This window comes from Myotis brandtii, unplaced genomic scaffold (assembly GCF_000412655.1).
Source record: "Myotis brandtii unplaced genomic scaffold, ASM41265v1 scaffold953, whole genome shotgun sequence".
Lineage (NCBI taxonomy): Eukaryota > Metazoa > Chordata > Mammalia > Chiroptera > Vespertilionidae > Myotis > Myotis brandtii.
In genome coordinates, this window is record NW_005371933.1 from 712,729 (window position 1) to 724,532 (window position 11,804).

The 11,804-nt window shown below is 37.5% G+C and overlaps 1 protein-coding gene across 1 annotated transcript in view; it reads right to left on the minus strand.

The window, feature by feature from the left end:
- Positions 1 to 8,877, minus strand: part of BIRC6 (baculoviral IAP repeat containing 6) — a 161,298-nt gene extending 152,421 nt beyond the window's left edge. The window contains exons 1-3 of the mRNA XM_014533188.1: positions 8,678 to 8,877; positions 5,393 to 5,530; positions 604 to 797 (exon numbers count right to left, since the gene is read on the minus strand). Coding sequence (XP_014388674.1) covers positions 604 to 797; positions 5,393 to 5,467 — 269 coding nt within the window. The 5' untranslated portion in view covers positions 5,468 to 5,530; positions 8,678 to 8,877. The remainder of the gene's footprint in view (positions 1 to 603; positions 798 to 5,392; positions 5,531 to 8,677) is intronic.
- Between the last annotated feature and the right edge of the window lie 2,927 nt (positions 8,878 to 11,804).

The following is an 11,804-nucleotide window of genomic DNA, read 5'->3' on the forward strand; positions in this document are numbered from 1 at the left end:
TCTCTCTCTCTCTCTCTCTCTCTCTCTCTCTCTCTCCCCCACACACACACCCTTCCTCTCTCTCTCTAAAATCAATTTTTAAAAATTTATCCCAAAGGTCACAAAATTTCAACAGAAAAATAATTCTTATATAGTAAATAATTATATTTTTAAGTTTCAAAATATAGTTTTACCAGCCTTTAAATACCTTCCAGGTACCAAAACAAATAACAATTCAAGTGGTAATTTAGTTTACTTCAGTCTTTTTTTTTTCCCCAGAGAGGAAGGGAAAGGAAGAGAGAGCTAGAAACATCAATGATGAAAGAGAATCATTGATTTGCTGCCTCCTGCACGCCCCACACTAGGGATGGAGCCCGAAACCTGGGCATGTGCCCTTGTCTGGAATTGAACCCGGGACCCTTCAGTCCACAGGCCAACACTATATCCACTGAGCCAAACCAGCTAGGGCCACTTCAGTATTTTGATAGAAACGACCATCTGAATGTTTTTCAAAAACTTGTGAAAAATTTTTTAAAAATAATCAAATTTACAGTTGTTCTTGGTTAATTCAAAAACAAATCAATTCAAACTCAGTGTCATATCTCTTTATAAGCAAAGTTATACCTGTCCACAGAACGGCCTGGCCCCACTCCAAGTTCTGGACGTGCACTAGGTAAGAGGTAAGACAACCTGTCCATCACTGAAGACGCCACAGGTAAGGCAGCAACATTTTGATTTATTTTCTTGAGTTCATTCACAATGGCACTGGCAATGGACTTTAACACATGATGAGGAAGATGAAATGTAACTGTGGCCCACTGAAAGAAAATGGGGAGTGTAAGCAAAGGAAAATGTACTCAACAGTTTTAACCAAAACCATAATGTAGACATTATAAAATAAAGAACTACTTATCAGTCTCAAGTCAGTTTACTCCATTAATTCATCAGTTAAAGCAGAAACTTGCAATTACATAAGAAGTAAAAATCTCAATTAGTCACCCTCAAAAAGACAGTTAAGAACCAGATGGTAATACACCTTCTCACATATCCCATCCACAATTAACACGTTAAGCACCATGTCAGTCACGGGTGACTGACACTATACTTTCCGTCCGGATCTCATCAGTCACTGGTGCCACCAGCTTATCAGTGACATCGGATATCGCAGGCTAAACGGAAAGGAAGACAAAACAGGTTTGGAGCTTAAGGTGTTAAGAAAAACTAAAATCATCTGTAATTTTTTATATTCCTCCAGCACATATACAATGTTAAGCACAAACCAGGCACTCAAGTATCTCCATTCATAAGAATATAGTTGTAGCCCGGGCTGGTTTGGCTCAGAGAATAGAGCATTGGCCTGCGAACTGAAGAGTCCCAGGTTCGATTCCGGTCAAGGGCACGTACCGAGGTTGCAGGCTCCTCCCCGGCCCGGGCCCTGGTTTGGGCTCATGCAGGAGGCAACTAATCTGTGTGTTTCTTTCACATCGATATTTCTCTCTGTCTTTCCCTCTCTGTTCCACTCTCTCTAAAAATCAATGGAAAAAAATATCCTCTGGTGAGGATTTAAAAAAAAAAAAAAGAATATATTTGTACAATTTATTATGACTAAGGAAGATGAGAAATTACTTTGGCTTAGCATATTCTTATGCATTTATTGTTGTTATCATCATAATTTAGCAAAAGTAACTAAAAAATAGATCTGTAGTCACACAGACTTGGATTCCAAGCCCATCTTCACCATCAATAATGGTACCCTGGTCAAATTAACTTCAGATTCCTGCTTATGTGAAATGGGCAAAAACAAATACTTATTCATATAAAGTTCTTAGGAGAATTCAAGTGAGAATTGGTACAGTGTTTAACAAAGTAGATATTCAATAAATATTAACCATAATAATTTAATATTAAAATAATTACTTTAAAAGTTAGACTTTTATGATAAGCATTATTCTCCCAGAAATCTATAAAGTAATTTCATCTTTATATCCTGTCCCCACTCACCTATAGTTTCCACTCTCTAATATAGTCTAGGTAGCCTACTTAAAGTATTACTTATCTAGATAACTGGAAAACTTGTGTCCAGAAATATAATTTGAATTGCTAAACTATAAAAAACAAAAACAGAGAGGCCCTGATTGGGTAGCTCAGTTGGTTAGAGCATCGTCCCAATACACCAAGGTTGTGTGTTTGATCCCCACAACCAATGAATGCATAAATAAGAGGAACAACAAATTGATGTTTCTCCCTCTACAACCAATCTAAAAAATTTTTAATTAAATAAAATAAAAATGTACAAGAGAGAGAATGAAAGCCTCTTTGTTTCTAGACCTAAACTGTTCATATATCCAGAGCCTCTTGGTTGAAAGGGAGGCTGAATCCCCTTGAGAAAGAATCCTACAACAGTGCCTCAACTATACACTGCAAATCATATTCCAAGTCTTCCCCAATGGCATCTGTGTATTCACTACAGTCACTGTGCACTGGGAGACATGCCTGAAAGGTTGGAATTCTACCTTACAGGATTATTCTTTGAATCAACCAAAAATATATGATACAGTTTCTCCTGAGCAGTGTCAGTATTATACTTAACCAATTCTCAAACTTTTAAGATTTATGCTATGGAAATCTTATGTCCCTAGGGAAGGTTCCACCAGGATACAATTGTTCCACTGAGTTACGTAATGACACTGCTACCAAACATCAGGCAAAAAAAGGAGGTTATTCTACTGGTTGGTATGATTAAGACTGACAAACAAGGGAAATTGGATTGTTGCTAAATAACAGGGGCAAGGAGAACTTAGTTAAAATCCAGATTTTCTAGGATGCCCTTAAGCCCTATGTCCACTAGTAAAAGTGAATGGATCATTACAACTTAAACACAGCACCACTGAGGATTTCGATCCTGCAAGAGTTAAGATTTGTGTCACTCCACCATGTAAAGACATCTGACCAGATGAGGTGCTGGCTCAGAACAAAAAGAATATGGAATAGGTACTTGAAGGAGGAGGTTATAAATGTCAAGCATATCCTCTTTACCATTATAAAATTGAGGGATAGAGCAGGCATGCATATTTTCTTCCCTTATTACATAATTGATGAATGGATAAATGGATAGATGGATGATTTTCAGGGGTGAGAAACGTCTGGCCCACTGTATAAGGTGCAAGAAATCATTTGGTCTGGCCCTGCCAAGGCATTATGGGTGAATTAATTAAATGTTTGACCAAATATAGCAGGCTAATTTTTAACTTGATAATTTTGAATGGCTTGAGATTGACGTTATAACTATCCAAATGACCCTTGGCAAAAAAAAAAGGTTCCTCACCCCACATTTAGATACAGACACACAGACATAGACACACTTATATAGACTTACTATTTTATGTAAGAATTTTTAGTTATAGCTAATTCAGTCTTTAGGTAGCAGAGTTCTAACATTTGAGACTGTAACTAAAGTTTAGGAGTAGCTAATATTATCTAGGGTTGAATAAAATACCTGTTGGAAGTTTGTTTCTTTCCTTTCTGGGGAATGGGGAAAGAGATTCTTCATTTGTAAGAAGAAATAGTTCCCCTTGTTAAGTAAAACCATAATATTTTTGTTCAAATACATATAGATTGTTAAGTATGGAGATGCTGAGAAGGCAAAAGGGTGGACTGTGCCTGTTATTAAACTACTGTCTCTGAGCACCAAACCTATCCTTTAGTTCTCTTCTCTGTCATATTGGGTCTGGGATTCTACAAACTATATTTCTTCTTTGCCAACCAGTTTTCTGGCTGATGGGTTCTGACAAAAGGAACACAGGATGGAAATTGGAAAGCATGGTAAGGGGAGAAAATCTTGCTCTTTGCTATTACTTGTTATTGCTGTCAGGATTGTTTCAACAAAAGACCTGGCAGCAGCAGTTTTTTGTTTTGTTTTCTTAGGATTCCCAGAACTAGTCTCATAGAGCTCCCTCAGAGCTCCAACAGAGGTACTAACATCAACCAAGTAGCACCTCTCTTCAGAGATATGAGTCTCACTTTCACAAGCTACAAGCTCCACAGGTACCAGCTGGGCAGCAGCTCCTCTTCAGAAATCTGGGTCCCAGAGCCACAGGGCCCTTTCTCTAAGTTTGTAGAGTCTGGCAAACCTAACCTCTTCTTTCTCCAGATTACGTGAGAGCTGCTTCCTGTAGGTATCATCTATGTGTCAATTCAGCATTTCCTGTTCATTTTTTCAGTTCTCAAAACACATGTTAAATCAATTCCTTACAATACATTCTCGGTTTGAATGCATAGTATGTTTCTGTTTTACTAAATAAAATGTCCTATTTCTGGGATAAGAGTTAATAAAATCATTGTAAATCTAGAAAATATAATTCAATGTAAACATAAACATAAAATATAATCCATGAGGATTTATAAGAAAAAATATTAAAGATACATTCTTAAATTTAAAAACACACACAGCTATATGCTACAGTCGGAATGTTTGTGTCCCCCATACTCCCAAAATTCATCTGTTAAAATCCTAACCCCCAAAAATGATGGTATTAGTAGGTAGGGCCTTTCATCCCTCATGAATGAAATTAGTGTCTTTACAAAAAAGGCTCGAGAGAGGTCCCTTGCCCTTCCAACTGCATGAGGACACAGTGAGAAGGCACCAGCTATGAACCAGGTAGGACTGACTTCACCTTGGACTTCCCTGCCTCCACTATTGTGAGCAATAAATTTGTTGTTTATAAGCTACCCAGTCAGTGATATTCTGGTATAACAGCCCAAACAGACTAAGACAATATATCACAGTATTTTCGAATAATTACAATTGTACATGAGAGAAAAGATTTATAAATGTAAAAGTTATTTTTAGGAAAATGGCTTTTACCATCTATGTTATATTCTTCAGTATAGAAATTTTACATGTATTACAATTATAACTTAAAAAGATCTTATAAGAAAAACGCAAAAGAAATTAATAAAATATAGCCAAGGATTTAAGTCAAAGCACCATCTCCCACAGACATCCTAATCATGCAGAAAAAATTTTTTTTTAATTTTTTTAATTGAAAGAAAACCCAAAATGGTCATCCCATTTCCTAAGACAGATTCCATTTCTCATTGAAGCTCATAACCTGACAAGGTCTCTTACATCAGCCTCTTGACCAATAGAAGCTCATCAAGCACGGAAGCTTAGTAACAAAGTCAGCAAAACAGTTCCCACAAACTGAAGTCAAACTTAAGTAAAAATAGTTTCAAATTTAAGATGACTTATAAGCACATTGTTTTAAAAAGAGAAAAATATAGAATCTATGCGGGTGAGGGTAAAGGGAGAACAGAAAAGTGAAAGTATAGAAAACAAAAAAAGAAAGAAAAGTGAAAGTATAAGGTTTTTTTTCTATTATAACTCCAAAGTATTTTTTTTTAATTTTCTTACCTTAGCAACTTTGTGGTTTGCTGCAGTCTCATGAGATGTATTTTTTAAACCATCTTTAAGCTGTGTGATGAACATATCATAACCCTCCGTACTAGAAATATCTACCTTTTCTAAGCATGCTGATAAGAGCTGCTGTGCCTAAATGAAAAAGATGACCACAGAAAATAAAACAAAAAACGTTAAGTTTAAATTCTCATTCAAATAATTGAATTTGTAATGATTCTAACAGTTACTATACCGAAGCTTGCCTACTTTTACTTTTCTTAACAAACTTAAATGATTTGAAAGGGCTACTGCAAAATTACGCGACATGAATTCAGTGTATTACCACACAGGAAAAGTTTCAATACACAGAAGCTATCATAAACCAAAGCAAGTTAAAACAAACACACAAAAAAACGTGGCAAGCTAAAACCATGAACAGAAATAATAGAGGTAAAATTTTGAAGACATAAATGTATAGTCCTTCAAAGAATTTTAAATATTCAAACTATGCAAAACCATCAGAGAAGGCATTCATTCATTAGGTTACCAGGATATATTTTAAAAAGCCCTTTGAATTGTTATGCATATATTCAATATGAACTACCTTAACAGAAATATATGGTTGATATATGGAAAAGAATACATCTACTCTGATCCAACCAAACATAGGACCCCATACTTCAGTTAAGAGAGCAACAAACTGCCGAAACCGGTTTGGCTCAGTGGATAGAGCGTCAGCCTGCGGACTGAAAGGTCGCAGGTTCGATTCCGGTCAAGGGCATGTACCTGGGTTGCGGGCACATCCCCAGTAGGAGATGTGCAGGAGGCAGCTGATCGATGTTTCTCTCTCATCGATGTTTCTAACTCTCTATCTCTCTCCCTTCCTCTCTGTAAAAAAAAAAATCAATAAAATATATTTAAAAAAAAAAAAAGAGAGCAACAAACTAATGTGATGCAGTAAAGGATGCCTGGAGTGTTGGATGGTCTACAAATAATATATTATGTGAATAACAGAGTTGTAATTATTTAGGTAAAAAGAGAGAAATCCAGCAATAAATGTTAAGAGCCAGCAAGGCCCAGGAGGTGATAAAAGACCTAGCTATATACCTAGCATTTCAGTCAGTGTAGTTGGAAAAATACTGACTAGGGGGTCTATTTAATATAAATATTCAAATATTGTATTGTGATTCTGCAGTATGTTTTTTTTTAAACTTGAACAGTATGATGCCATCTTCCATTATAAAAATACTATAAATCCTTTATTAAGGCATCAACTTTATTAAGATATCACTTGATCTAAATTCCTTAAATTAGGAGGGAAAATATATTCAAAACAACTAGAACTAATTAATTCTCTGTTCAAAGATTTTAGACATGCCCCCATAGCCAGATATTCTAATAAAAGATGGGTATTCTGTTTTCAGAATTCTAACTTCCAGCCACATGATTTCAATATTAAAATATAATAGAAGAAAAAAGAAACATATAATAGAAAACTGTGCTATGACACTAAGTGTGAAATCTAAGTGGATATATGCTGATTTTTTTTAAATGCCACCTAGAAAGAATAAAAACACCTAACACTTTGACATTTTTCATGTCCTAAATAGAAAGTATACTATACTGTCAGACTGGTGTGGCTCAGTGGTTGAGTCTTGACCTATGAAACAGGAGGTCACGGTTCAATTCCTGGTCAGGGCACATCCCTGAGTTGCAGGCTCAATCCTCAGTAGGGGGCATGCAGGAGGCAGCTGATCAATGATTCTTTCTCATCATGGATGTTTCCATCTCTCTCTCCCTCTCCCTTCCTCTCTGAAATCAATTTAAAATAAATAAATAAATAAATAAATAAATATCTCACTTTTTTTAGGGAGCACAGGATTATATTCTTTTATATTCTACTAGAGGCCCGGTGCACAAATTTGTGCACAGGTGGGGTCCCTCAGCCTGGCCGGTGATCGGAGCCAATCGGGGCCGTCTCACCCAGTCCAGGGGGAGGGAACACGGGAGGTTGGCTGGCTGCAGGAGATTGGCTATGGGAGCACACTGAGCACGAGGGGGCAGCTCCTGCATTGAGCATCTTCCCCTGGTGGTCAATGCGCATCATAGCAACCGGTCAACAGGTCATTTGGTCGACCAGTCCTAACGGTTGCTTAGGCTTTTATATATATATATAGATAGATAGATAGATAGGTAGATAGATAGATAGATAGATAGATAGATTTAAGATCATTTAAATTACAAAAATTTTTAAAAGGTATTTTTAAATTACATGACATGAACATCAAGGCACACAAAAAAGTTTAAGCCCTAACTGGTTTGGCTCAGTGGATAGAGCATCGGCCTGCAAACTGAAGGGTCCCAGGTTCGATTCCAGTGAAGGGCACATGCCCGGGTTGCAGGCTCAAGGCAACCAATCCATGAATCTCTCTTATCATTGATGTTTCTATTTCTCTCTCCCTCTCCCTTCCTCTCTGAAATCAATAAAAATATATAAATAAAATAAATAAATAAAAATAGGTTTTTTAAAAAAGTTTAAGTTGGATATACTTACAAATTAAGTAATGAATAGTAACACTACAGAAAAATGCATATAGCTGAAATTCTAAACTGGGATTTTTAAGCAATACGATACATAGCATATTCCTTACTGGTTGTCCATTAATATTTATGCCTCCCCTTTTTTAATACTTAAAAAAATAAACTACATCTTTCCCAAGCTTCTTAGCCTGATATGGTCATGTGACTAAATTCTGGCCAAAGGGGGAAATATAAAAAAGGTGTATGTAAGAGACTTTGTGAAAGAGCTCAAGAACAAAGAAGGAGAAAGAGACAGAGAGGGAAGAGGGGGGGAGAGAGAAACACAGGAAAGGTGGAAGAAAAGTAAGGATGGAAGGTCGTGTCACACTGTGCTCTCCTGGCCTTTGTCCTCCTAGTCCTTATGACTGGGAAATAATGACACTTGGAGCAGTTGTCTTACACTCACAAGATGAAAGCTATAAGAACTGAGGTAAGCAAAGGTGCCTCTACACTTAGCCCTGTACTGTTACTGGAAAGAAATTATCCTGTTTAAGGCATTATATTTTGAGGTCTCTCTTACAGCAGTTTAATCTGTACAGTTCACACTTAAATACCACTTCAACAAGCATTAATTATGCACAGGAAAAACACTTATTTAAATAAAGTTGTGATCAGTAAGTTAACTCTTTATTCTTATTGGACAACCCAATTTCATTTAACAGCTAATAGGTCTGAGGTTACATTAAGTAGAAAAATATATTGATACTTATTTTAACTTACCTCTGTAACAGGTAATTCAAGCTGAACCACATCATCCTGCTTTGAAACTGGAGTTTGCAGAGCTGTGTCTAACAACAAGATTCCATTAAGGTCCTTCCTACATCCTACTGCATAGTCATCCACAAATATAACTTTATCCACAGCAGAAATATACTGACATTTCACCTGTCCACCTGGTTTAGCTGTGAAAAGAACAAAAATTCAACACTTAAGATTTTAAGACCAATAGTCCATTCAAGATAAATGTTTACATGGCAACTAAATACAATATAGAGTCCTGGACTGGAAAAAAAAATTGCTCTAAAGAACATTATCATTATAAGAACTGATTATACTGAAATATATACTGTAGATCAGATAAAGGTATCAACGTGAAATTATCAACTTGGTAACTACCATTGCTGTTATAAAAGAGAATTATCACTGTTCCTAGAAATAAACAAAAATAGTAAGGGGTAGAGGGGTATGATATATGCAACTTACATTCAATAAAACAAAAGTAATATATATGTATATGTGGAGGAATATATTAGCCCCTGAATGAATAAATGAATGAATGACCATATGACTAGGTCTATCGTCAAGACAGACTCACAATGAACAAAGTGGGTTTGGGATATTTGGCTGCTATGATGCAGGAAATCATAGCAGTCTACTCCCTCGCCCCCCAATCCCCACATCCCCCCACACCTCCACACGCCCCCAACACACCCTCACCCCCACACACACACCCCGCAAAGGAGTGCATCATGCTCCTTGCAAGACTGATTCTCAGCATCTGAGAAGTAGGGAATGGTTAGAACTGAATTTTGACCTCCCCTACAGAGAACACAGAACTTTATCATGCTCTGCATCTCTTTTTACTTCAGACCTCAGAAGAAGCGCAAGACCTCTAGGTCATCCCTCACTATGTGGCCTGAAATCCCTAAGGGGCTTTTTCTATCCCCACCCACTTCTTGCTCAAAATGACATCTGCAGCCTTCTCAGGGGTGGCTGTTTTCTGCTCACACAGCACCTATTTCAGTCTTGGAAATGGGTTGGGTATCGCTTACTCCTTATTGACATTATACCTCCCTTCTACTTAACTCCCTGTTTTTTTGAAGCTGTTAATGAGCTCTAATATGTGTTATTTCACTCTTTGTTGCAGTGTTCTGAAGATTATAATTTTGTGAAGATTTTAGCACTCGAATCACTGTTTTACAACCATGTTGTTAATTTCAATACCCACAAAGAAGACCCAAGGTACTAGTCTCTCTGTTCCTTAACTGCTCACCTCCATTGATCTTACCTTCAGCCTCATGTCAAGCACCTTCTTCCCATGGTCACACTTAATCTGTGTAGAGCACTGCTCACTTGGCCACTCCAATTCCCAAACTCCTACTATTCTCTGACCGCCCAATTCATTGAACAACATTGTTTTATGTCCTTACCTGACTCTCGCTTTTCTCCATATCCAGCTCTGATCATTATCATAATAAACTTTCTTTTCCTCACTTCCTCAGCCACATTCACTTGACAAAACATTAAGCCTAACCTCCTCACTATTCTTTTTGTTTTTGTTTTTAAATAGCTATTTATTCATTCATTTATTTATTTCCATCACCATTTATCCCCTCCCAACCCCTCCTCCACTTCTACCCATCTCCCTCTCCCCCAATTACCACTGCTGTCCCTGTCCATGAGGTTTTTTTTTTGGTTTTTTTTAATCTATTTTATTGATTTTTTACAGAGAGGAAGGGAGAGGGATAGAGAGCCAGAAACATCAATGAGAGAGAAACATTGATCAGCTGCCTCCCGCACGCCCCCCACTGGGGATGTGCCCGCAACCAAGGTACATGCCCCTGACCAGAATCGAACCCGGGACCCTTGAATCCACAGGCCGACGCTCTATCCACTGAGCCAAACCGGTTCTGGCCCATGAGTTTTTTTTTGCTCAATCCCTCCACCCACCTCCCACAGCTGTCAGCCTTCTCTCTATCTGTGAGTCTATCTCTAATCCAGTTCTAATTTCTTATGGTATTTATTACCACCTGACATTGTGTGTCGGGGAGGGGGGAGGGTGTAATACATCTCTTCCCACTAAACCAGTGGTTCTCAACCTTCCTAATGCCGCGACCCTTTAATACAGTTCCTCATGTTGTGGTGACCCCCAACCATAAAATTATTTTCATTGCTACTTCATAACTGTAATTTTGCTACTGTTATGAATCGTAATGTAAATATCTGATATGCAGGATGTATTTTCATTGTTACAAATTGAACATAATTAAAGCATAGTGATTCATCACAAAAACAATATGTAATTATATATGTGTTTTCCGATGGCTTTAGACGACCCCTGTGAAAGGGTCGTTGGACCCCCAAAGGGGTCGCGACCCACAGGTTGAGAACCGCTGCACTAAACCATGAGCTCTAGGAAAGCAAAGACTAACTGCTGTATCGCCAGTACTTGACACAAAGTAAGTCTTTTTTAATAAATGACTTATTTTCTATATATAGTGGGGGTTTTCACTGTCGAGAATATTATGGATGTCCCTTTTACCCCCTTTCGCCCCTCAACCTGGTTCCCACCCCACGCCAGGCTTTTACCGCACTATTGTCTATGTCCATGGGCTATGCATATATTCATATAAATTATTTGGTTAATCTCTCCCCTTCCCTCTGAGATCTGCCAGTCTGTTCCATACTTCCATGTCTCTGGACCTATTTTGTTCCTCAGTTTATTTTGTTCGTTAGATTACACATATAAGTGATATTTGAGGTCATATGATATTTGTCTTTCTCTGACTGGCTTGCTTCACTTAGTATAATAATCTCCAGGTCCATTTATGCTGTCTCAAAGGTATTTTCTAGTTTTGAAGAACTTTTTAATATATTGAAACTAAACTAAAATGTGGCAAAATGCAATATTCTCACAATTATTTTAGTACACATGTAACACCTAGATGTTTTAGGTATGAAACTAGTGATCTGGAACAGATGATCCCGGCCATCTCTACACTCCTTGCCCCTTTTTACCTCCTCTTCTGCCAGTATACAGTCACTGTCCTAAGCTGTAGTGGCATTTTGGTGAAAAAGTACCAGAGTAGTCTGTAGCTCAAAAAAGGAAGGAAACAAGGGAGGGAGG